We start from the raw sequence: 27,260 nt of genomic DNA, 5'->3' as shown, positions 1-27,260 counted from the left end.
ATTTTTACCCTTGGGCATCATGTGAGCTATTTATAAAATACCATTTTTGCCCTTACTTGGGCAATTCATTACAATTCCATACTTTTTCATAGCACTTGAAATATCCCACTTCGCAAAATATTCCATTCATTTTCTGGCGACTACTGTTCTTCACCAACAACGACTGTTCTTCACCCCTAGAGTTCGATTTCTTCCCAGACAATGATCGTTTTTCACCCTGAAATTCGATTTTTTCACCGGATAGCGACTGTGACTTTCTTGACTTTCTTTTCGCTTATTTTGCAGCAGTGATAGTATTCGAACTATTCTCTGTGAGGTGGAAGTGGAGTGGGGGTGGTCTTTTCTCTGTGAAGTCTCTAGCATCCAGGCTGAGTGGTGGTAGTCAGCAGGATTGCCTTCCCACCAAGCAAATCTGGAACCCTGTCAATTCGTTGAAGGTCAATTTCCTAGTCTAGGCCATGGCACTGGGTAAGTGTTTGACCAAGGAGAATTTTCTTATGAGGGATGTGCAAATTCAAGATCTGAACTATAGCTTGTATAAGCAGGTGATGGAATTTCTTGACCATCTGTGCATTCACTGTTCGGTTTCTTCTCAAATCTGGTGGCATTTCATCAAATCTGTAGGGACATGTTTTTAGGTCATGACAAATTCAGTTAAGGAGCTCTTCTGGTGTTGGAACCTGAGTGGGAAGGGGAAATTTGTTTGGAAGTTTATCCCTGCTATCGATCAAAAAAAAGTCTACCCCTGCTGCTCTGTTAGGGACTATATGGGCTGAGAAAAATAGGAGATAGTTCTGTAAATGAAGTAAAGAGGTGGATGAGTTAATTAATTTGGTTGTTGGTAAGCTTGTGTCTTGGGTTTCTATTGTCAATGAACTAAGCATCAAAGTGCTCCTCTGCGTCTGAACTCCAAGAGTTTGTGGGAGTTGTAAGTTGTGCTATTGCTGCGGCTAATGGCACTCCGTCGTACTTCGTTCTTCGTGGGTTTGTCATTCTTCCAGGTTCATTCCTCTTCAGTTGCTCTTCTTCATTCAGATAGTAAAAAATTGAAACTGGGATAAGAAGAGAGGGCAAAGAGTATAATATATAGATAAGGGCATTTTAGTAAAAACAGGTGTGCATTAACACGTAAAAGGGTAAAATAGGTATTTTTGAAAAAAAAGTTTATTGGTTCAACATTTTTCATCTTGGTTATTGACGGAAGGGAGGCATTTGTTGATTTTTTCGAAAATAGAGGGGAGGCTTTTGTTAAAGTGAAAGTATAGGGAAAGTTTTTATGATTGTCAGAAACTTCAGGGGAGGTTTTTGTATTTTACCCAAATTTTATTAACTCGCCCAACCCATCCCCTCTTTACCCTTATTTTTCTTTCTCTCTTCCATCGGCACACTACCCCTCCTCCTCCGCCGCCCCCCCCCCTGCCCTTCTCTCTTTCAATCACCACCGCCTAAGGGTGTCAATGGACCGGTTTTGGTTTGGACCTTGTCCAATCCAAAATCAATTTAGAAGAATTGGACAAACCAACAAGACATATTGGATTGGACCAATCCAATCCAAAATATTTATTATATTGGATTGGACCTGGTCCGTCTGTAATAAATTTATATTGGATTGGGTTGGATTAAGTCAATATTTAGTCCATTGATTTAAGATAAAAATATAGGTATCAATGGACCAGGATTGGATTGAAACAAATCTAAATCAAAATATACTTGAACAGATTGGATCGTCCAGACATTAAATTGGACCGATCCAAAATGGTCCAAAATATTCATTGGACTGGATTGGACAGAGTCCACTTATAATAGACTCACATTGGACTGGATGGAATTGGACCAAATCCAGTCCAATTGACACCCCTACCACCGCTGCAACCAGAATCCAAACAGTAATGGAGGTCACTGGAGAAGAGAATTTGCTGAAGAAATCATCTTACTTCCGAAGATCGGATCAGATCAACTACCCAAAACATCGCTTCCTTTGTTTACATTAGTATTTGCATAAGTTGGAGAAACAGTTACTTCGGCTGTGGGTTGTGCACTCTTCAAAAATCATGCTTTCATCTACAAATGCCCTAGAACTGTTAGGCAGCTTCATCCCCTTCAGTGTTAAAGCTGACAAACAAAGCCAGTTTTATGAACACACCCATCCGACTCATCTCTCAGATCCCAAGTCTGATGGTTTTAAGGTCGGAATCCCTGAACACCTTCACAGATCGCGATGTATTGTTGTCACAAATACGACAAGGCCACAATTCTTGTAGTATGCCTATGTATTTCAGTATTTGTCACAAACCGGCTGAACCTCGGAGTCACCATTGATGTACTTGATGTCATTGCTTTCAACCCACAATTGACCCAGTCAGTCGAACCGTTTGCACCATCACCTGGCTAGGATTTTGGGTCTAGTTTAGTCAAGACCCGTCAGACGGCCAAAAACCATTGACTTGGTCAAAAATAATTTGACCTAGCCGGTTCGACTGCTGACCCATTCGACCTAATCATCGGATCACAGGTTGCACACTTAATGTATGCAAATTTTCGGTGGCCATAACTTTGCACTCTGATAATAGTTGATAAAAACTAAAAATAGAAAAATAAAAATAATTGATATAATAATTACATATATTAATTGCATGTGTTTTGTGACATGAACTTCTATAGAAAATAAATAATAGCATTGTACATGTATTAATTTGTAAAATTTATAAATATTTTCTAGGACTCTAGATCGATACAATATTAATAAAATTATACCATTCCTATTTATCCTGCTATATTAATTGTAATATTTTTATTCACAAATACCTTTAGAATATACATTTCCTATGTAGTTACATTAATTTTGACTATTTTAACCTGAAATATAATGTTATTAATATATTTATGGAATTTATATGCATTTTCCAGCATATCCAATCGTTTCCATGTTTTTTCCATATCCATGTGCTTCTTCATATACATTCATATAAGTTAGAAGCACATGGATATGGAAAAAAACAAGGAAACGATTGGATATGCTGGAAAATGCATATAAATTCTATAAATATATTACATTATATTTTAGGTTAAAATAGTCAAACTTTTAAATAAGTAATATATATATATTACTTATTATATATAATATTAAATTTTAAATAATAAGTAATATATCATATATTATAACTATATAGAATGCATATTTAATTTATAATATATATATATAACATACATAAATATATATAAAATATATAGAAATATATGTATACCAGTCGGTTTGGTTAATCGCCAGTTTTCTGTATTGATTAATCAAAACCAAACCAGTACCTTTGATTTTTTTAAAACACTGAATTGAAACTTAACCGATCAGTTCTGTTAATCAATTTTTTTTGTTCATTTTCGATCAGTTTTTTTATCGATTCGATTTTTTTATTTTTTTTTTCTCACACCTAGGTGAGGTTCTAAATCTAGAAACCTTGAATTTTAGACGTACAAAGGTCTCTAGTTTGCCTGGATTCAACGCCTACGCCATCTTCTTGTTTATAGTTAAAAAGTTAAAAAGGCCAAAAAGGGTTGAAAGTTCCTGCAGGAATCAGGGATTTGACAGCCTTGCAGTCTTGCAGAAATTGTCATTTGTCAAAGCAAGCAAGAACATACAGATAATTACAGAACTGGGAAGCTTGACTCAACAACGAAAGTGAAAGTTAGGAATAGTTGATCTTGATAAAGAAAATGGTAAGATTTTGTATGCCACTATCAGAGAAATGCCAAAGCTTCACTCCTTTGGATGTGAAATCAACACATGAGGAGATTCTGGATTTGCAGGATTTACCCACTACTGTCACTCGTCCCCTCTTTCTTCTTGAGCATCTACATCTAAAAGGCCGCCTACAGAAGTTACCGAATTGGATTTCCACGCTTGAAAGCTTGCTTAGATTACGTCTGAAGTGGTCAAAATTAATTAAGTGATAGCCCATGGAGGACCTTGAGAATTTGCCTAATCCACTGGAACTTCAATTGATGGGCGTTTATATCGGGCAAAAATTATATATGTTTCCAGACAGGAAAGTGTCAAAAGCTCATGGTATTAGAATTCCTTCAATTGGATAATTTGAATGAGATTTAAGTGCAAAATGGTGTCCCGCTAGTCCTTTAAAAGTTGATTTGAGTAGTCTAAGAACTTAAAATGTGTACCATTTGGTATTATTTATCTAAAGCAACTCGATGAGATGATTCTGGAAAGAATGCCTGAGGAACTTCTGACATTCTTTCGATGATAAGGGTAATAATATGTGTCCAAACTGTTCTATATATACTCTTTTCGTATCTTTATACCTACAAAAATAATTCTAATTTATCACACTTATTTTTATTTAATATGATATATATCACTCCATAGATTGTCATATACTGCCGGTTCCAAGCCCGAATAAAGGAGTTGCATCAGATTGGCAATCAGCACTAAAACCACTACTAAACCCTCATAAATATGGATGATAATGATGGTAAATATATAATATCAGAGATGTTCCAAAATGTTTCCTTCAACTTTTATATTTTTTTTGTAATTTTTATGTTTTATCTTTTTTATTTTTATTATTTAATTATAATATCATTAACTCATTTGACCCAAATGGCTGTATTATTTACTCACTATCAAGAACAGTTTTATTTTTTAGGTCAAGTTAGAAAAAAAATATAGGTTTTATATTGTTAAAAGGTATTGAATATCTTAAGTATAGGATTTAATGAAAAAGTAGGAGTTTAATTGGGACAGATTCTGCTGTAACATGAAGCATATTGCAAGTTATCAGAACCCACCCCATGAATGATTCCACTTTTCAGAGTGCCTATTATGATTTCCGGGATTTTGCATGTCACATAGTCCCTTGATGTCCTCCTTTCGGACGTTCATCAACTCTAGCGTGTGGGCGAAGATAAGATTAATAGAACTTCCCAGGTCGACCATCGATCTTCTCATGTCGAAGCCCCTTATTTTCGCCATGATGTATAGGGGTCTGTTATGGTGAGGATTAGCGACCAACAAGTCGTTCTCTATGAACTCTACGCTGCTGCGGTCACGACTATAGGGTTGTAGAGGGTACCGGAATACCTCTGCCAATGCTCTGATGGCCAACTTCTTTGCTATTGTGGGTCCATGTAGATCTGGGCACACGCAGGCCGAGCCCATGGCGAGGCCTACTGTCCCTTCTAACCCATCATCAAGAGTGGGCTCGCGGGCTGTTGGTGTGTCCGGAAGCGCATTGTTAAACACTCCGGAACACCAATTTAAACATTTATAATTTTTCCGTTTCTCATAGCAACTATAAACATAGTAAATGGTGAGAACGGGTCATATCCACAAGGAAGCGAGGGAAAAATTATTACAAACCTTAATCCGGGTAAAAGAATGCAAAGGGAAATTGTAGAATCACAAAATTTTCATTAATTAAATTGGAATTAAATAAAAATGTTGTTCGAACACAATTGAAAATAAAATAAATAAACAACATAAATTAAAAAGAAGAAATCTACAATTCGATCAGAGGTTGAAGTCTTCGGATCTCGTTGTTGACCCTCGAACTTCTCGAGCTAAGCCTTCCGTCTTACCTAGCCGAATTTCAGATTTGCAGAAAAGAAATAAAGTACAAATTAAATCTAATAAAAGTAAAATTTGCAGGAAGGAAAAATAAACTGGAAATTAAAGAACAGAAAGTAATTCTAAAACTAAAGAAAAAATGGTTGGGATTCAAATCTAGAGGCTGCAGTAGTGGTGTTGGCGAACTGCAAGTAGAAACCCCTCCTCTTGCCTAGGCGTCCACCTCTTCCTCTACCCTTAAACTTCTCAAGATCAGCCTTCCTTCTTACCTGGGTGAATTGACCAACCCCTTCTACAGGGCCTCTGGGACCATTTTTATAGAGAATGGTGGACACAACTGGAAATAGGGAGAAAGATTGGGGGCGACAGCTAGGATTTAGCAAAGTTAGGGACACCCTAGGGTTTCTAATGGATGGCTAAGATGGTTTTGGGGTGATCCTATGGCTGAGAATGGAAGGAGAGGGTGCCTAATATCATATAAGGTTGAGATTTGGACACCTAGAAATGGAGGGTGTAGATTAGAACATCTAGGGTTGAAGGGTTAAGATTAAAAGAATAGGTGGTGCCCTAGATTGAATGGTTGAGATATAAGATGGAGGGAGTGGCTGAAATTTAATGATGGGGAGCTGAATGGTGAGGATTAGCAGAATTGGTGGTGCCCTATGGTTTAAAAGCTACAAAGGAAAGCCCTAAAATGGATGGTGGAGATTAGATGGAGTGGATAGTGGAGATTACATAGTTGGGGCGGCTAGGGTTAGCTAAGGAGGAAAAGAATGGGTTAAAAAGGCTCCCTAGGATTTGCTAAGGAGAGGGGAGCATGATAATAGAGTAGGATGGGCGCCAACTAGGTTTAGCAGATAGGAGGTGCCCTCCTATTCTCAATTCCTTACAAAAACACCCCCTCTCTTAATTGGTCTTCACACCAGTTTCCCAAAAGCTGCACTTCAGCCATGAAAACTTCCCAGTTTTCTACATAATTTCACAGAGACCCTCAGATGTCACATAATTAATTTTAACTGGGAAAAATGTACACTTTGACTACTTTAAGGCCAAAAATACCCTTGAATTGGTGTCCTTAAAGCATCAAAATGCAGGGTTATCAGTTTTGAGTTCATCGCACGTTGTAGCGGGTGTAGCTTTATCGCACACTCAGGTGGGCTTGGGTCCTTTGGATGGGTCCCTGTGGGGTTTCTTTAGGTTCGGGCGTTAACTAGGGTCGGTGGACCACATGTTTATTGCGAGTTCATCGCAAAGGTGACAATTTGTCGCAAGTTCATCGTAGCATGGGAGTCGATTGCAAGCTGTTTGCATATGCTTCTATGGTATTAATCATGGTGTTTAAGTGTTCTTTGAGGGTCTGAGTGAGCGGCATATACCTATAGAAGGCTAGTCGTGGTAGATACTTAGTGCACTACAATAGAGGGTGTAATGCGATAACAGGGCGCAGGAAAGGTAGATGCATGCGATTAGGTGTGATAAGACTGAAATACAGTGCGATGGGTAGGCTCCAAGGTGCGATGAGATGAGGTTGAACTGAGTTGTGATGAGGTTGATTTGAGTTGCGATAAGGTTGATCTAAGTTGCGATGAGGTTGATTTCAATTGCGATGAGGTTGATCTGAGTTGCAATTAGGTTGAATTGAGTTGCGATGAGGTTGATCTAAGTTGCACTGAGGTTGAACTGAGTTGCAATGAAGTTGATCTGAATTATGACGAGGTTGAACTGAGTTACGATTTTTGACTTTTGGGTCATGATGAGGTTGAATGGAAGTGCGATTTTGGATGTTTGGGTTGCGATGAGGTTGAAAGGCAGTGCGATTTAAGACTTTTGGGTTGCGATAAGGTTGAAAGGAAGTGCGATTTTGGGCTTCTGGGTTGCGATAAAGTTGAAAGAAAGTGCGATTTTGGACTTCTAGATTGCGATGAGGCTCTAAGGAAGTGTGGTTTTGGACTTTTGGGTTGTGATGGCTCTAAGGAGGTGCGGTTTTGAACTTTTGGGTTGTGATGAATGTGAAAGGAATTGTGATTTTAGACTTTAAGGTTGTGACAAAGGTGAAATAATGTGTGATTATGAAGAAGTGTTTCAGGTGAGACCTTGGTTGCGGTTTCAACAAAGGTATGGGAATGGCTTTTAAGTGTGATTTTGGAATGGGAATGGCTTTAGGTGATTGCACTAGGAAGGTCCACTACGCCCAACCTTCTTAGGTGAGTCTAAGCTCTAGGAAGCTCATGACCGGCTCAAAGAGTTGGAGTCGCCACCCATTTTTTAGAGGAAATGGGCCCTCATTTTCAGATTTGGAAAACTTGATTTAGGTCTTTGATAATGACTTCATTTTCTGTGGAAAAGGCACACAACCAAGAGATTTTGGATTCTAAGGATTGTTAAAAGGAAGGTATTAGGCACCCCTCTCTCCAAGTTGCTTTAGTAGCCCAATACGGGGGTTATTCAGACTTAGTTTCTTTTGGAGAAAAAACAAAAATTGTTGCAAGAACTTCTCAAATGCAGAGGGACATGCTTTCAATTTCTCCTAATACTGATTTTGATGTGATGTTATCAGGTCTTAGGTACTAATTTCCCTAAAACCCTCGCCTCTCTGCCTCTATTCATAGTCAAGAAGAAATTGCAATCAATGGTTCTCCAACATTTCAAAACCTTAAGTAACACAGAAAAACTAAAAAAAGGACTTACCTTTCGTATGTATTTTGTCAAAAGATTTCCAGCAACTAAAAGGACTTCAAGCGAAACTTGAGTAAGGTAGGAGTTAGGCTGAACATTTCTGATGTTAAGTTTGAAAGACAAGGGATGAGGCTTGAGCTTGGCTTCAGGGATTTCGGAATCACAAGCAGAATGGGTATACACACTAGTTGGGAAACTCTCCCTTCCTTTTCTCTCTTTCTTTCTCTAGGGACCTCTCTCAGGTTTCTTTTCTTTAGTCCCCCCCTTAGTCTCTCTTTTTGGTTCTCTTCCTCTCTCTCTCTCTATGAGCCTCTCTTGGGTTTCCTTTCTCTCTTTCTCTTTTCCCTTTCCCTCAGGTCTTCTCTCCTCCCCACTCAGATTCAAGTTGGGCTTCTATTTATAGAGAAAATGAAGGGAGATGGGTCTGAAATTCACTCAGCTACAATGCCTAGGATTAAATAGAGGTTTTCACAAAAATAGGTAAAAATTCTTTAAAAAAATAGATGCTCAGTCAAGCTTTCCTATTCAGTGAAACATTTTCTTCAATTTGGGGGTGGTTTTCATGGGTTTTGTGCATCCAATGGGAGCTTGGGGCGTGCCAGACATTGCAGTCTCGTATTTGGGGTTGATAGTGGCAAAAAACATAAATTTGATGAACTTTTAAATGTTATTTTGTCTTTTCTTGGTTTTAAGTAGGGTTTATTTGGTATTTTGAGCTTTTTAAGCCTATTAGGCTTTGCTTCATTGGTCCAAGTGTTCTAATGAGTCAAGAAAGGGTCTAACATTAGACATCACCCTTTTGAGGTTTCAGGTTGGGACAAATGATGTGGCAATTTAATCTGGTGCATCGAAATGGTATCTTTCTAGTTTAACGGTCAAATGAATGAATTAGGATGTGAAATTTGGTGTGCTAGGGTTTTGTGGGTCCCTGAACATAGTGATGAGGTCTGATCGGACAAATGGGGTCGGGATGACTGAGATCTATGGATGACAAGTTTGGGTCAATGAGATTTGTTGAAATAGAATCTTTGTTTGATGAAGGGTCAAATTGAGGAATTTTGGGATAAAATCTGGTGGGTTGGCACTTTTTAACATCTTGAATCTAATGGAAGTGATGGATCTTTGATCAAAGGTGTAGATTGATTTATTTAGTTCAGATCATGGTCTTAGCTTATGGTTTTTCAATTAACAAGAGGGTTTAAAATGGAATCTTACTTTTTCAACGGTTAAACAGAGGTGTTTGGTTGTGAAGTTTGACGTGGAGGGGTTTTTTGGATCTTCGAAGATAGTGGTAAGGTCTGAGTGATCATATAAAGTTGGGATGATGGATGGTAAGCTCTAATTAATGAGATTTGTTGAAATAGGATCTTAGCTTGATGGAAAATCAAACAAGTGAATTTTGAACTACAATTTGGTGGGTAGGCATGGGTTGAGGGGAGGAGTCAAGTGGATGGTTCTGATATGAGAAAGATATATAATCGTTCAGGGCCATCGGAATGGGATCTTGATGTTTTTGTGGTTGGTTGTCGTAGATTCGTAGTGGGATTCGCTAGTTGATTGTTTCCTAGTGATCTTGGGGGTGATGGATATGTTGGATTTGAGCAAAAATTTCAGTCAAGGGACTGAGCAAAAATTGGGTGCTAATAGCTGCCCCTCTTTGTTGGAGGTAGCAAGCTACCAAACAACAAAGAAAAAGCACACGAAGATTTTGTGAGGGCTAAGAGTTTGGAGGTGGAGATTTCACTGTTGGAATTTTAGTCAAGGTTGAAGTTGATGTAGTGCAAAACCTTTTACTTGGAAGGTGCTGTACCATCCCAAGCTTTGGAAGGAAATTGCAACTATCAAGCAAACACGAGAAAAACATAGTGGTGTCATCCAAAAAATAGATAGCACTAGTTGATGTTTGATTTTTGATTTATGTACTGGTGATTGATGATTTGGAGGATTTGAAATGTTTTAGTATGGGATGAAGCTTGTTAAGTTATTTTATTTTTATGGACTTGTTATTTATTGGATGCTTATAGGTTGGGCTTGATTTTTTGAAGTTCGATTTTATGATTTGATGAATTCTTATAAATTTTGATTCAAAAGATTGTTGATTTTTTTATGGATAATTTTGATTTGAAAGATTGTTGATTTTTTTATGGATTTAGGTTTTTTGATAGTTGTTGTTATGAAGTTCAAATTTGTTATTTGATAGAAGCTTTCCGATTATAAAGATTGAAAGATTGTTGACTGTTGCTATGAAGTTCAAATGCTTATAAAGATTGTTTTTATGGACTTAGGTTTTTTTATTTGAAAGATTGTTGAGTTTTTATGGATTTAGGTTTTTGATAATTGAAGTTATGAAGTTTGAATTTGTTATTTGATAGGAGATTTCAGGTTAAGTTCGTATGGGTTTGACCTTTTTTATGTTGTGATATTTGATGAAAGCTTATAAATTTTGATGTTTTTGATAATTGATGTTGAAGATTGAATTTGTTATTTGATTCAAATATTTGATGAAATTTTACTAAGTTGATATGGATTTTGATTTTTTTATTTGAGTTTTTTACAGGTCTTGATTTTGATTTAAATATTGATGGATTTCCAATTTTGATTTGAATTTTCATATATTTTGAAATTTGATTAAATATTTGAATTAGTGCTAGTTTTTGTTATTTTATTAAACATTTGACGGACTTTGGCTTTTGATTTAAATTTTTAAGGGTCTGATTTTAGAAATTGGTTATTTGATTTACATATTTGATGATTTTTTACTTTTGATTTAAATTTTTATGGGTTTTGATTTTTGAAATTGGTTATTGGATATTTGATGGGTTTTGTCTTATGATTTGAGTTTGGAAATGGATTTTGATTTTTGTCTTGAGTTTTTAATTTTTGAAAATATTTGATGGATTTTGATTTTTGTTTTGTGTTTTGATGGATTTTAAATTTTGTTTTTTTTTTATGGATTTTGATTTTTGTTTTTGGGCTTTACGAGTTTTGGTTTTTGAAAATACTTTATGGATTTTGATTTTTGTTTTGGGTTTCTATGGGTTTTGATTTTAAAAATATTTGATGGATTTTGATTTTTGTTTTGGGGTTTTACGGGTTTTGATTTTTGAAAATACTTGATTTTGATTTTTTGAAAGGATTTTGATTTTTGATGTTTGATGTTGAAATCATTTTAGGAAACCATTCTGAAAACTTGACAAAGGTCCTGTGATTGTTTTAGCACACGTTATCATTCTGATAGGTAATAAGATCCCTTTAGATAGGAGCTACTTGCACATTAAAATTTCAATAATTCGAGTGATGAAAACTATGTGGTGCAAAGTGTATGATGTTGAAGTCAGTCTAATGCCCCCAATAACGGTCTAGATTTCATAAGGGTGGTTTGAGGATAAGGTGGTATGGTCACAACTCATCAAGCTTTATTTGCTTTTGGACATACTGTCATGCATCGAGGGCAAAAGATTTTTGAATTCTACAATTGATTTTATGAATGATTGAACTAAAAGTTTTTCCTTATCTTTGAATTATTTGTCCAAAGGTATCTCACATGGGATTTTCTTTTCTGATTATACCAAGTGAATGCTTTTGATTGACTCCAAAATTTTGCACGAGCGCAAGCTACGCAAGGTGATAGGTTTCGAAGGTTTTCAATAGGTAAGAGATTATGCTAGAGAGATTTTGATGAATTTGAATGGATATTTAATTATGTTCGAAGTCGAAGTGAAAGATATTGATGATTTTGGATGGGCGAAAGGTTTTTGATGAATTTGAATAAATATTGGATTATGCCCGAAAGCAAATCGCAAAGAGCGAAAGATTTTGATAATTTTTTATAGATACAAAAATGTGTTTATTCAAATCTGCCCAACCAAACATTATTTTCCTATGGGAAAGTCAAAGTGGCTACATTGTGTTTATGTGAATGCTAAACTGAAATACAACACCATCGTTCCAAATACCCTCTTAACGTGATGACATTGAATGGACAAGATCTCTTTTGTCATTCAGTTAGAAGGATTTTGTTGTCATTGCACATTTTAATTTGTGTTTTAGGGGATTTCACGATAAGGCATGCATAAGCTTATTTTTAATGTAGAGGATTTAAACCCATTATTTCCTAAAGCATAGCTAACAAATTAATAAAAAAAAAAGTGAAAAAAAAACAACAATCAACCAAGAACTAGGGTAGAAAGTTATTGTTGCTCCTGATTAAACCAGAATTAATTAGTTTCTTTTTGTTTTCATAACAAAAGGTGTTATATTTTTATACCAAAACCTTAGTTTTTTGGTTAACCGGCCATACTAGAACCTTATTTATTTATTGGTATTATACCAGAACTTTAGTTAACCTTGTAGGAAACCTTCCCACCACCAAACCAATCATGAGGGCTTCCCAATTAACAACAAAGCTTAAAACTAATGCATATAACCAAGAAATTAATGCATTCCTCTTATTTTTATTTTTACCACCAAAATAGTCACTAATTATTCATGCTTGAATCAAACCAGTGTACACAAAAAACCAAACGTGAAGTTTGTTGAAGGATTTTTCTTAGCTACATTGTATACATATCACCATATCAAGAGAAGCAACCTTATTATTATTATTTTTATTTTTTCAATGAGGCCCAGCTCATTCAGAACCAGCTCACTTTCTTTACAATATCAATTTTATGGAATCTTCAGGCCTAGATAGCTCAAGTAGGGAAGCTTCCTCCCTTGATCCAATTAAGAAACCTTTTTTTTTTTTTATCATTTTCTATGGATCTAGTTTTTCAAAGAAAAATGGTCCAACCAATCCAACCATAACAGCAGGGCTTGGTTCAACCTTGCCCCATTTGAGAAACCATTCTATTGGTCTAACCATCGGTTCAGTTATCAAAATATTATTTTTAAAAGAGAAATTGTCTAAAACTCACCATGAGTTTTCAACATTTCTTTTAAACTCACAACTTTTTAAAATGTCTAAAACTCACCATGTCAATAAGTTTTCATTTTCCAAAACTCACCTATTAGTATACCGCTAATACTTCTTAACAGAGGTGTCCATGTCAGCATAAATAACAATTTTCATGACTAAATTACCCTTGAATGGTGGGTTAGAGGAAAAATGGTCTTTTTCAGTTTTCAATTTTCTTGTTTTTTTTTTTGCATTTATAATGTTTTGTTATAATTTCCAATTTTTTATAATTTCTGTTTTCTTACATTTTTTTTATTTTCTACAATCTATAAATTTTCCTGTATTTTTGTTATTTATTTACAATTTCTGTTTTTCTATAATTTTTGGTGTTTTTTCTACAATTTTTATTTTCTGATTTTGTTTTTTAATTTCTATAATTTGAAAACAATTTTTTATTTTGTTTGCAATTTTTATAATTTTTTATGTTTTTTGTAATTTCTGTATTTTTATGTATTTTATATTTAAAAATATTTTTGAACTTTTTTCTTTTTTCATGTCTAAATATTAACATCTGTTAATTTATTTTATATATATTTTATATTTTTTATAAAGGTTAAAATGGTAATATAGTAATGCCTGTTGATGTGTTTAACGTTAAATTAGTGACATGATGAGTTACGTTTAGACAATTTTCCTTTTTAAAAAAACTCAAATTTATTGAGGATACGTGCTGGATAATATAGCACGGTTATCTGAGTTAAGTGGGAAACGGTTAGTGCTTTGGGAGAGTAACCAAGCAGGTGACTCGTAGTTGGGCGTGGGAAGCGGTTGGCAGAGGCACATCCTCACCGCTTTCGGTCTTCAACCTGATACGGCCACCCGCTCACAGATAATAGCCAGTTGCGTGGGGCCTACTCTTCGATATCTCTCTCTCAATTTTCGCTTTGAAATGGGTTGTTCTGCAAAAAATATAAAGGGACTGTTGATATGACCAACCCAAACCCATCTTTCCTTCTCTCTCTCCCCCTCAGCACGGCAATGTAGGAATACTCTCCCTCCCTTCCCCAATCCTCTCTCTTTCTCCCTCCCTTCTTCTGTTCTTCCCTCTTTCTCTCTGTTACCTGTTTCTCTTTGTTCGTTTTTTTTTAATGTTTTATCTTTCTGGGCTGATGGGTTCAGGTGGAAAAGCCTCGAGAAAGATCTGATGTGCTTGCTGGTGGATCATAACTGCCATGGTTTCTCCAGAACATAAAGGTAAGATTTTTGAAGCATGGAATCTGTTGATCTTTGGTTGTGTTGATTTTTCCCCTTGTATTTTGCTGTGTTCTTCTGTTTCTGGCCTTCTTGGACTTTTTAATGATCGTACGGAACTGTCATATTGGTTGTCACATTGATCTAGGGATCTAGATGCCGTCGAACAATTGCAAATGTTCTTGCTTTTTTGTGGGATTATACTGTTTATTCGAGATGGGTTTTGAAAGGTTTGGGACTCCAATGCTTCTTTCCTGTTTAATTTCGTGTTTCTGTTGTCATCACTGCTTTTTCTTGTCCGATGTTGTGAATTTGTTCCGCGTCAGCAGTTGGGGTTATCTTAAAAAAAGGGGAAAGTGGAAATCGTAAGGGGAAGTGGAAAAATTCGAAGCTTCCCATGTGGGTTGTGCTTATCTAAGGATGATGCTCTAGTTTAACTTCCGTGGGGTTTTGATTTTGCTTAAAGGTAGAGGGAAATCATTTTGCTTTCCCTACTTACATGTTGAAAATGTTATTTTTATTATTTTTTTGATCAGTAACATAAAGAGTTTTATTAGTTGAAGGAAAAAAATGCTGTTCAAAACATACAACTGCCTATCCACCCCTATTTATGTCCTTTTCTTTTCTGTTACAAGCACCCTTGGGGAGTTGTCCCCCAAGACAGTTGATTCCTTCCTTGCTTTGCTCATCAGCCATGCTACTGGCTGACCTTGGTGCCAATGCAAAGTTTGCACGGTTGCACCCATCGCTTGTGCCAGCAATGTAGTTCCCTTACAGCTTGTTTATATGATTAATGTCATAAGCAATCATTCAGCAACCACCTAATTAGAGTTTTGGAATCCTCTTCTGCCAGTAGGTTTGCCATATGTCAAATTTAACCTTTCAGCATCTCAATTCTGTATAGATAAAAATATTCCTTGGCTCTATCATCCCCTTGACATCCAAGTAGCTAGTGAATCCTTCTTCAGTTTTGACTCTTATGAACCTACCTAGCTGAATATCCTCATAATTTTGTGCTTTTTGTTTTTTACCATAAAAAAACTCGTGCTTCCTCTTTGTTGTTAATGCCCTGAACAACAAGATAACTTGCTGAGGTTGGTCTTTCTCTTCCCAGTTTATATAAAAGGATTGCTGATGCCTGACATTATATTCGGAACCTCCAATTTATTTTCTAAGATTTTTGAATCTGCAAACATCAACTTGACCTCTGTCCCAAGGAATTTGCTGCTTCAGTTTTTCCCATTAAAGACCGGACATGTCTATCTATCTGATTTAGGTAGGCCTGTAAAAATCCCATCCAAGAATCCAGAGCTTTCATGACTTCTTTAGGAATAAATTGCAAGTGACACAACTGAGATGGGTTTCTCTATATCATTATTTTCTGATAAATGGTTAATACTTTATTGAAATCAAGAGCTTAAATCAGTACAAGCATCCCTTTGAGAGGTGCGACTTGCAATCTCCCCCAAATTTAGAGCAAAAGAAACAGATTAAAAGCAAATTACAGCTGAGCCCAATATAAAATATGCCTGTTTGTCCCTTGTTTAACAAGACAATCAGCCAAAGAATTCGCTTATCTTCTGACCCAGTGTACTCTTACATTCGTGTCCCTCCTATACCATTTCAATGTTTTAATTGCATCTCTGTAGTACCAAGGAACAGAATCCGGGTTTTATAGCCATCCCACCAACACCTTGGAGTCTATTTCTATTATCAAATTTACTAGGCTAAGCTGGTGAGCAATCTGGATTCTTTGTAATGCAGCAAGCAGTTCTGCCCTAGCAGAATCTCCTTCCCCCACTGGTCCCGAGAAAATTTCAGAGACATTCCCATCCTTGTTCCTCACCACCCCACCTACGCCAGACCAACTTGGATTTCCTTGACTGCTTCCATCAAAATTCACTTTTAAGCACTCTTCTGGAGGTGGTGTGTTGAGATCTATATGCTGATTACCTGGTTCCAAATCATAGCCAGCTGAAAATTATTAAAACTTAGAGCGACACACGATACAGTCTGATACACCCCTACCGGCATATCGTACTGTATCAATATTTTGAACCTTGCTTTGAACCACCTCCAAACTGTTCCAAAAATGTACATCACTTAATTTTGTGAAGCATATCATTTGTGTGCACTTGCCACATGGAAATCAGAATATATACTTTTTAACAATGTTTTAGTAACATATAATTTGTTTTTTGTTCATCTTACATGGAAAATGTAACAAACAATAATATTTCTATTCTGTTTATCTTAACGAGGTCCATCTTCCTTGCAGAAGCAATGCAAAAAAACCGTGAGGCATCCATAAGATGCCTCCAGAATAAAGCATTCTCTTGCAACTTACAAGAGAATGGGAACTCAGTGGAAGGATTTCCTGAGCCCAAGGATGAGACCAGTGTTCATCCTAGAGGTGGTTCGGTGGAACCAGACAATTCATTAAGCAGTGAGTTCTTTGCACCTCCAAGTGAAGTTTATCATAGACCTATGTACCAACAGGACTTTTATATGTGGTCAAACTTCCATCCTGACTTCCAAAAGGCACAGCAGAACCAATGGAATGCCTTCGAGAACCATTTCTACTCCATGAATCATGAGTACCCATTTCCTGTCGATAATAGATATCAATATGCACCCTTCAAGATGTACTCTCATGGTTATCCGTATGAGTTCCAATTCCAAGAATTTCAGTACTTTGTGGTCATAGACTTTGAAGCCACTTGTGACAAGGAAAAGAATCCCCATCCTCAAGAGATCATTGAGTTCCCATCTGTTCTAGTGAATAGTGTGACTGGACAATTAGAAGCTTCCTTTCAAACATACGTGCGACCTACACTTCATCAACACTTGAGCAATTTCTGCAAGGAGCTTACTGGTATCCAGCAAATTCAGGTATGTTTTGCAATTTGTGATCCCATATTTCATTCAATTTACACATGAATATTAAACCCGTGAAATATTCTGTTATCTATCAAAAGAAAAAAAATGTTAAACCCTTGCAACAGTATACCCTTGATTCCCATTTTCTATTATTGCATTTCTGGTAGTATTTTTCAGTATAAGGCAGTGGACTTCATTCTATAGCATCATTGATTACAAGATCCAGAGCTGTTGTTTTTCTATTTACTTTTTCCTTTTCAAAAAGGCGTAGTATTATTTGTAATATATTCATATGTATAAGAGCATGTAGAAGATATTCAAAAGCATGTAAAGTAGTAGTTTAAGATCTTGTACGTCAAGCTGCTATAGTGGGATAGCAAAAAACAGAAATATGTGGTTTTTACTATTTAAAATAAAGAAGCATAATAAACCAATGCTGGTAAAAAAAGAAGCATAATAAACAAAGGATGAAGGTTGAACTCCATTGAAGTGGACTCCTTGGAGTTGATAACTATGCCAATTCTAAGTTCTTTGATATTCCCTGCAAGAGCTAGAGGCAGAAACAAGATGTATGTAATCATGTAGCCTACTTATTAAGTAATGTCTTTGGTCTTGCAGTAAAGGAATGATAAAGTCCCATCAAAAAAACCAGCACAACTCTCTCTCGAATGTTTAGCTTTGAGCAAAAGTGGGGAACTACATGAATTTTCATGATTTTTTACCACATAAGATTCTTGCACCAAAGCATCACTAAGTAAAGCTGTTCATAAAATGGAATAAACCAACCAAACCGGACTGATCTGATCTGAGGTGGTCGGTTCTAAAACGAAGTTGGCCAGTTTTAGTTTGATAAATATTAAAACCCAATCAAATTGAAACTGATCCAAACTGAGGTTGCCAGTTATATCCCCATAAATCGAATTGAAACTGATCCAAACTGAGACCTATATCTTAGACAACTGACCACAGGTTTCAATCAATTATTCAATCCGCTATTTTATTTTAAGAATAATGAGAGTGAAGTTCCAACTTGACTTTTGCTCAGTTAACTGATGAAAACGACTTGAATTAAAAAAATTCAAAATTGGTTTTATGCCATTATCGGTCATTTTCAGTTGGCTCAATAATCAACCCAACAATGTCAGTTCGGTTGGCACAAATAAGTAAAACCGAACTGAACCAATCCATGTACAGTCCTATCACTAGAGGGCCGTTTGGTAACATCTGGAATTGCTAAACTGAATGAGATATTGCTTTGTCTTTTGGTGAATTAAGTTATTAGTGAGGTTGTAGGTCCCTTAATGACTGAAGCTGCAGTTGATTGATTATGACACCTTTAAATATTTTATTGTTTAATTATTTTATCGACTAAAAGACGAAGCAATTAGTCATTTATTTTAGCCATTTCAGCAATTATCAAACAACTTATAAGGGTCTTGCTGAAACTTCACCTTAGATCCAAAATCCACCTTGTAATTAGATCATTTTCATAAAAGAAATATAGGGCTTCTCTGTTCCTTTTAACAATGAAAATTCTGCATGATGAACTTACCACCCTATTGAAAGTTTTTTTTATGCCATTTGATCCAGTTAATTATTAGGTTGGGCATGGATTTCATACCTGCATATGTTATTAGGTCTGGATGATATCCAGGTCCCCATTTAGTCAAATTACTATAACAATCCAGATTGATTTGAAACCAAAACACATGGCCTAATTTGAATGCACAGCTTTTCCATACCAAATAGATTTTTTTTATCAGTAAAATGAATTGAGGTTTTATCATGAGAAGGGGAGTTCATTCCAGACTGTTGGAACTAAGACCAATACTAAACATAGTCTATAACTTTTTTACTGATAAAAGAAAACATAGTCTATAACTAATAGTCTTAAGGAAAATGGTTAATAAAATTTGAATTCCAGTTTTTTTTTGTAAGTCGACTTCAATTCTACTTTTTTTCTTTCTGCTTCTTTTCTTCTTTACTCTCTTGCTATGAATCAAGAAGTGACTAATCTATGCTTTCAAATGTTTAAGAACCTAAATGATTTTGTTCCACATGGTTTCCAAACAGGCCCTTTATGGAAGCTGACAATTTCGCAGACTTGATATTGATTAATGTAAAAGTTCTCTTTCCTGTCCTTTTCAGGTTTTTATTTGTTTATTTATTTATTTTTCATTTTATTAGGATTAATTTCCTGTTTATCATTTGCAAGATTTCCCGATTCCCGAGTGTTAAAACCAAGAGGTGTTAGCAACACTTACTCCAACTCATTCCGGAGTGCTTTCTTTTCTAACAAATTGGTGTAATTTGTTCAAGCCAGCCATAGACAAAACATGTGAATGATTTTAGCAGTCAAAGTTGAAATCGTTCGCATTTAACATGGAGACACAACCTCAAGTCTGCTGTTATGATTCAAATCTTGTCAACTGTATTTTCATCTGTGAGACCTACTTGTACTTTTATCTTCTTCCTCATTAAACTAGTTGCTTCAGTAGCTCAGCTCAAGTCTTGTAGCACACTCCTCTAGTTTCTAGAAGATAGATATAGATACATGGTCTTTATAGTTTGCATGAAAACAAATCCTTGTTTTAGTTATGGGGGGCATCAATTGGGCAACTGGGTCCCCTTTAGAACCTAGTTTTGTATGGCCTAGTTTAACTTCTTGTAGTTTGAAGATAAGGCTTGAAAGAGGAATAATGGCAAGGTGAGCCATTGTTCTATGGGTTTGAGGCAAGATGACCTACTGACCCCATTTGCGATTTTTCTCGGTGGAAGTTCTAAGTAAAATCATGCTCAAGATAGAAACTTTACCTTTTTTCATCAAAAACTGTGAGATATAAACTTTGCATTGATTAAATGCTTTCAAGAAGTAAATAGGGTATCTAAGGTTACACTTCTACAATTTTCTGGTAGCATGAATATTTTTGCACCCATAGGCAAGGTGAATAAGGGTGAAGTAGCGTCCATTCTCCTTAATGTCTTGTGGGAGGGAGACAAGCAAAAATAAGAAATGTATTTTTTTATCAATAAGCAAAAGAAGAATTGCATAGCGTTTATGAACTAAACTAAAAAATGATCAGAATATTATATATTATTAATAAAAGAATCTAGAGATGACTGATATTGTATTATGAATAGAATGATTTGATAACTTGTATAAGACTTGAACCTATGATTTTTTAGTAAAAATATAACATTTAAGCCAACTTTACTACTAGATGAGTATTTCATTTATTCTGTTCGGATATTGTTAGATTTGATCAAATCAGACAGGATAGATCATATCCATAATTGATTCTGTTATAAAATATTAATGGATTGAATTCAGATTGTTTTAATTAGATAGAACTTCAATTTTGAATTTGGACGAACAGATAAATGTTTTCTGCTGCATCATGGGAGGGATGTTGGATGGGATCCTAAGCTAGGAAACATGGTGCTCTGCTGACATGCTGCCTTGTTGACTTGGTTACTGTGGTTGAATTTCTATTTCAATAGATTTCAGAACAATCAGCTCACTCTGCAGACTTGACTGTCTCTTCCAAAATTTTATTTATTAGTAAATGACAATGCTAGCAAATGTGATCTTAATATATCCCCTAGATCAATGTCCTTCTCAAAACATCCTTTAGCGGTGAATTTTTCTTTGTTCTGGACACTGGTGTTTATTGTGTACAATAAATTTATCATTTGTGTTCTCAATGTTTTATCCTTCCTCCACTATAATATGGAATCAGCTCTGTTCTTGTGGGCATAGCTAGGTACCTTTAAAGCCTATTTCAACTGTACTTTTTTGTTCCAGGTGGATAGAGGTGTTCCTCTAAGTGAAGCTTTACTTATGCATGATAAATGGCTAGAAGATAAGGGGATTAAACACACCAACTTTGCTGTGGTGACATGGTCAGACTGGGATTGTCAGGTGATGTTGGAATCTGAGTGCCATTTTAAGAGGATCCGGAAGCCACCTTACTTCAACAGGTAAAAGATCCTGACGCTTCTTGCTCTCTTCGTCATTGAGAGCTTTCAAATGGTTTTCCTATTAAACAGCAAAGAAGAATTTCAAATGGATTTACCACTTTGGGATTTCTGTGACTAGATGGATCAACTTAAAGGTTCCATTTCGTGAGGTATTTGGTGCGGTTCGATGTAATCTAAAGGAGGCTGTGCAACTGGCCGGCCTTGCATGGGAGGGTCGTGCTCACTGTGGCCTTGACGATGCCAGGAACACTGCCCGGCTTCTTGCCCACCTCATGCGCTGGGGCTTCAGATTCTCCATAACCAAGTCTCTGATGTGGCAGCCGCCTGACCGCCCATTGACATGGCAGCAGTCCCCTGACCGCCCCTTGGGTGCTAACCATCATCCACTCAAGCTGAAACAGCCGCTGGTGCCCCTTGTTCAGTACCACCCCTCACATGTGGACCCTGGGAAGGAGCGACAAATTTACTGTTTCTGTGGAGTAAAGAGCAGCAAACGCATGGTCCGGAAGCCTGGGCCAAAGCATGGGAGCTTCTTTTTTGGATGTGGGAACTGGACTGCCACCAGGGGCCCCCTGTGCCGATATTTCGAATGGGCCTCATCTTGACCAAAGAAACATGACTTATTGTTGAACTTGTCCTAAAGTTTCACTCAGCATCTCTGTAGGAGTGGAAGTTTAGGAAAAGGAGAAAAAAGATGTTGGTAGTCACCTGTGAAAGCAAATAAACCTTAGCTGCTTTTTGGGGTTGCTACTGCTTCTTTACAAAAAATGCATATAGTATAGTAGTTTCAGAACTGTCTCTCTACTCAATGCCTCTAAGAAGTCTTGTAGGGAATGGGAGTTCTAACATGTAAAACTGACTTCTTATTGACATAAGAGGAAGAAGTGGGGAAATGGGAGATACTCCTTCCTAGGAGGAGTCTCTCTACATGCTCAGACATGCTTAATTATGTTAAATAATCTGTGAGATAGGACAATTTGTTCCTTTTTAGTGCTTTTCCCATGGGAATCATCGAGTGTGTCACTGCTATGCCATCGTGTGTTGTCAAACTGTTGGTTCCTTGTTGGATCAAAATGGGAATTCTATATAGTTTCCATTGGAGAATCTTCAAGGGAGATGATCTACCTAGCAGATATAGTTCTGTAAAACTGTTACTGTATGACATTCTGGAGGCTGTGATCTAAGTAGACAAACATTCAAAAATCACTGGATGATTGTAAAGCATGTGATCTATGGACTACTTATTTTAAAGTACTGACCCATTCTTCAACACCCGGATACATGCACGATGGATCTCACTCCTGATGGACATGAAACAGAAAATGAAAGATGTATTGGCTATTGAGCAATTACAAGCAACCATAGTTGATACCCAACTTTGGGCATCGGGTGTTATGATATGGCCCATGCTTCTATTTAAGAATTGTGAGGATAGGATCTATCACGTTGAAGTGTCAAACCTTTTAAAATATGCATGTATTGGTGTGTTTTTCTGTTAATAACCTGAAGGCCCTAATTTCTACTCCTTATTTAGTGTCAGGGTTTAAAATATCATGTACCTAGTACTACTCTCGTCCAAGTACATTTAGGGCTTGTTTGTTTCTTTTTAACTCTTATTTCTTAAGAGGAACTATTAAACTTTAAGAGAAAAATGGTTTGTTTTTTCTTATCTCTTATCTTTTAAAGTGTGATCATACAACTTTTTGTTTTCCAATGATGTCTCCAAAAAGACAAACAAAAATTTTCATATACAGGATCAGAATTTGGAACAACATTCTCTGCATTTAGATTTCAAATAAAAGAAAAGTTCACCAATACTAATATATTTTTTAATGTAATTATTGCATTTTTAGATATTAAGAGTTCAAAGCAAATGAATGGCCCCTTAACTTTAGAGTTCTAATGGGATCGGGTGCACTAGTGTTGGTATGATTGTACTTTAACTTTGTTGGAAAATTTTCATTGCATTTTAATTTTCGAGGGATGGGTTATCTTCCATTGTGTAGCTCTTCAAAAGAAATAAAATAAATAAATAAATGCTTGGAGTTTTGTGATATTCATTTGTTTTAAATGTTAATAAATAGTGTATTATATTTATTGACAAAAATCCTAATAAAAAATGGGTAAATCTCTTAAACTATCCCTATTATTTACAAAATTGATTTATTGGACCCTTACTGTTTACATATTGTTTTGAAGTATACCTAAATTTTCTTACAATTGACTAGTTCTACCACTGCTGTTAGCATCGTTAAAATCCGTACACACGTGACACTCCATTATTTTAAAACCCAATATTACCCTCATCCCTTTCCTTTCGACTGACAGCCCTTATTTTGACTGTGCTTACACCCTGCCAAATTCATCTCATCTTCACCAGAAACTTCCACTGCTCCGGTTAGATCGCCACTGGAAGCCTCTTCTTACTTCTTCTCCAAACTCCACCAGAGAAAGTCCTTCTCCTGTCCCATAGACAAGGGCTATTTCGGCGTGTTCCAGCTGCAGAGGAAGAGATCCGAGTTCTGTTATTGAAGATATCCCCTGAGCGCACCCACAACCACCATTTGACCTCCACCACCACCATCGGCGGCACCGCCATTCTCTTTCTCCCACACTATGATTGATCGATCACATGCACCGGAATACAACACAGACCCGTCAGTACTGAGTGCTAATACATTAACGGTAGACTGATGTTTCTCCAGTGTTGCCACCAACGAATGCTTCTTGTCGGCTGGTAACTTACTCCCCACCTTAATTTTCTTGTTGGCTGATCTAGTGTGGATGAACCCATCATTGGACAAGGCCAATGACTTGATCGCGTCGTCGTGCGCGCTCCCTACCGACTCTAAACACTCGAAGTCGGAGGTTTGCCAAATTTTCAACGTCCGATCCCATGAAACGGAGTAGAGCCGTGAGCCATCCCTAGATAGAGCGAGTGCTGAAATGGTGTCGACGTGATGAACCCATGTGCATATTTTGTGCCACCGCACTTGAACATGGTTCTTAGATGGGAGGAATCGCATAACGTGGTCACTGAGGGTGGGAAGTGTGGCCAACCGCCCGTACCTGTACTTGCCTTGGTGGGTCTCCTCGTTACAAATTCTCCATACATTGATCTTTTGGTCCTGGTGGGCGCTGAATAGCTGGTCGCTGAAGATCACAAGAGATAACTGTGCCCTTGCCGACAGCAACCGCGTTGTTGGTCTGAGACGGCTCTTGGGCATCAGCGTCAGCTGTTGGCATGGGTGAGTACCGTGGCTTCCCCTTCGTTCTCTCTCCCTATCTCCCCTGTTTCATCACAGACCCCTCTCTCCCATGTTTCTCCATTGATATCGGCGTCTTTGCCCAAAGACTTCCCCGCCCTCGACCAACATCGATACCCCTTCGTTCTCTCCGGAAAACCAGTACAATTGACATTTCGTTTATTTTAAGGGATTTATCCTAAAAAAACAGTTTCAATTGAATGAAACTCTTGATGGGCCATTTTTGTGTTTTGAGATTATCAATACTTAGATTCAGATTGTTGATTATTATAAAAAAAAAATAAAAATCAGATTGTTGAAAATCCCATGAATTGATGTAGGCATAATGCACCATGGGTAGGATCTATCATATGAGTTTTGGTGCCATCGATCAACCCCCTGACAACAAGTTGGAGTGGGCTCCCTTCAAAGCGTGACCACAGTCCATCCCCTCCGTGCATTGGGAACATCATGCTCTGATGGGGATTGGGGGAGCCAATGCCGTCTCCATGACAACATGGAGCTTCAAGGCTCGAGGAGTATCAACTATCAAAAGTGGGTTATTTTGGAGATGCCCGAGTTGAATGAAGGAAATATATGAGGTGAGGTGGTATGGTTTTCATATTTATTAATGAACTGAATCTGCATAATAAGAACTAAGTAGGAAACATACTAAAACTGGATAATAATCTCTTAACTCAGAGTTATACATGGGCTACAACTTGGCAATGCAGCAATTGTTCATCTGTTCGTCATGACTTACTGTTCGCCGTTTCGAAGACTGTCCCACATCCAAAAATTGCTACCTCACAAACTCCTTCTTTAACTAATGCCAGACCAACGGATGATGAGCGATGATAAAAGTTGCGTTTGGGTGGAAATGGGTTCCCACCTCCGTCTGATCTGAAGATGACAAGAAACGCGTTTGAGCTCAGATTCGATTTTTTTTCTATTTTATCTTACCTGGCATTTCTCAGTTGAAAACATTCTGACCTCTGGTTTATTAAAATTTTCTTATCGATGGGTGAGAGCTCAAGAGCGATTATTGTCATCCAACATCAGGAGCTGGTGGAAACCCATGTCCACCGAAACGCTGATTCTTATCATTGCTCGCTTACAGTGTGTGAGTTTCTGTAGAACAAACCCTCTATGGAGTTATACATTTTCCGATGTGGGATTCTGCCAACAGGTCTTGAATCTTCGATAAAACTCAAACTCCAACTGCCCAATGGCTTAATATAAAAATACTGCAGAAGGTGAGCTCAAGTGCGCTTCTTGTTATCCGGTAATGAACTTACAATCGCCCAATTTCTCTGAACCGAAGACCTTTACTATCGTACTCTGTTTGTTGAGAGCTGACTGCCTGACCGTGTTGTGAGGATGGATTGGCGCATCCCACATCGGAAGTATATAGAATAAGGAAGTCCTTCTTCAGGACCATTATCAAAAGAGTTAACGAGCGATGATAAGATCTAGCGCATCGGTGGATTTGGGTTACCACCTCGTCCTGATTCAAGGATTACTTAAGCGCGCATGAGCTCAATTGTTTTTTATATTTACGCAATTTTAGACGTAGAGTTGAACCGACCGTGCGGTTCTTAAGGCAATCGGGTTTGCCTTGTTGATTCGGTCAAAACCATGTTTCCAAGCGTTTGAAATGATTATTTTTTGGGATTATAGCAGATAAGGGCAACTTTTGGCCCTAATATTAATAAAAAAAATAATTAAAAAAAATAAAAAATATTTTAATTTTTTGAAAATAATATCAATTAAGGGTAAAAATATTGTTCATCTTGTTTCTCTTGCAATCCATTCACCGGTGCCGCCGCTTCGGCAATGCCTCCTCCTATGCCTCCGGCAACGTTACCGGAAGTGGGTGGAGGCAGAGGTGGTGGCAGTGGCGCTGGTGGTCATTCCTCTACCCAACGCCACCACCTCCACCCACCTTTGCCTCCGCTTCCGGCAACATTGTCGAAGGTGGGTGGAGATAGAGGCAGCGATGGTGCTAGTGGGCGGAGGCGGCAACATTGGGTAGAGGAATGGCCATCATAACCGCTGCCATCGCCTCTGCCTCCGCCCACCTCCGACAATGTTGCCGAAGGCAGAGGTAGAGGTGGAGGTGGGTGGAGATAGGTGGAGGTGGAGGTGGGCGGAGATAGGCGGCGGCGGACAGCGGCACTGGTGAATAGATTGCAAAAGAAAGAAGATGAACAATGTTTTTGCCCTTAATTGATATTATTTTTAAAAAGTTAACCTATTTTTGAAATTTTTTTAAAAATATTACTTTTATTGATATTAGGGCCCTAAAGTTGCCCTTATATGTTATAATCCTTTTTTTATGAAAAACGGTGTCACACAATGTTTTTGAACCTTCATTGATCCAAACGGTTGGACCGTTCGACCCAGAAACCTTCCAAGCAACCGGTTTCGTTTCACCCCTGACCTGTTCTTGGGTCAAAAACCATTGACTTTGTCAGAAAACCATTGACCTTGGTGGTGGAATTGTCGATTCGTTTGACCCGAACAGTGGTTCGTAGTTTAAGAAATTGTAGAGAGGGGAGTCTGAGACACGTACTCAGATCTAATATCCAGAGAGAGAGAGAGAGAGAAGAAGAAGAAGAAGTTGTAGAGAAATCGAAGAAGAAGAAGAAGAAGAAGAAGAAGAAGAAGAAGAAAAAGTTGTAGAGAAATCGATCTCAGATCTGAGATCCGAGAACTCATATGATCATATCTCAAATCTCAGATTTGTCATCTG

The 27,260-nt window shown here is 37.3% G+C and overlaps 1 protein-coding gene, 1 non-coding gene and 1 pseudogene across 3 annotated transcripts; 2 read left to right on the top strand and 1 right to left on the bottom strand.

The window, feature by feature from the left end:
* Window positions 1–13,938: 13,938 nt before the first annotated feature.
* Window positions 13,939–22,271, top strand: LOC104590494 (uncharacterized). 2 transcript variants are annotated; one of them, XM_088891167.1, is made up of 6 exons: window positions 14,120–14,188; window positions 14,328–14,402; window positions 14,548–14,629; window positions 16,678–17,291; window positions 21,085–21,260; window positions 21,379–22,271. In XM_088891167.1, the coding sequence occupies exons 4-6, from the start codon at window positions 16,683–16,685 to the stop codon at window positions 21,863–21,865; spliced, it is 1,272 nt and encodes a 423-aa protein (XP_088747293.1). In that variant the 5' UTR covers window positions 14,120–14,188; window positions 14,328–14,402; window positions 14,548–14,629; window positions 16,678–16,682; the 3' UTR covers window positions 21,866–22,271. The 2 variants fall into 2 exon arrangements, with proteins under 2 accessions (XP_010247485.1, XP_088747293.1); XM_010249183.3 differs by lacking the exon at window positions 14,548–14,629 and having other exon boundaries at window positions 13,939–14,188.
* A 1,371-nt stretch (window positions 22,272–23,642) lies between these two features.
* On the bottom strand, window positions 23,643–24,617 carry LOC104590497 (protein JINGUBANG-like; annotated as a pseudogene).
* Window positions 24,618–25,354: 737 nt separating this feature from the next.
* LOC148790196 (small nucleolar RNA snoR114) lies at window positions 25,355–25,438 on the top strand. Its single transcript, XR_016079044.1, has one exon. It is a non-coding gene; the product is annotated as a small nucleolar RNA snoR114 (small nucleolar RNA).
* Window positions 25,439–27,260: the final 1,822 nt, after the last annotated feature.

Source organism: Nelumbo nucifera, chromosome 7 (genome assembly GCF_055504915.1).
Source record: "Nelumbo nucifera cultivar China Antique chromosome 7, China Antique-T2T, whole genome shotgun sequence".
Classification (NCBI taxonomy): domain Eukaryota; kingdom Viridiplantae; phylum Streptophyta; class Magnoliopsida; order Proteales; family Nelumbonaceae; genus Nelumbo; species Nelumbo nucifera.
The sequence above is the reverse complement of the archived record's forward strand: the minus strand, read 5'-3'. Positions and strand labels throughout refer to the sequence as shown.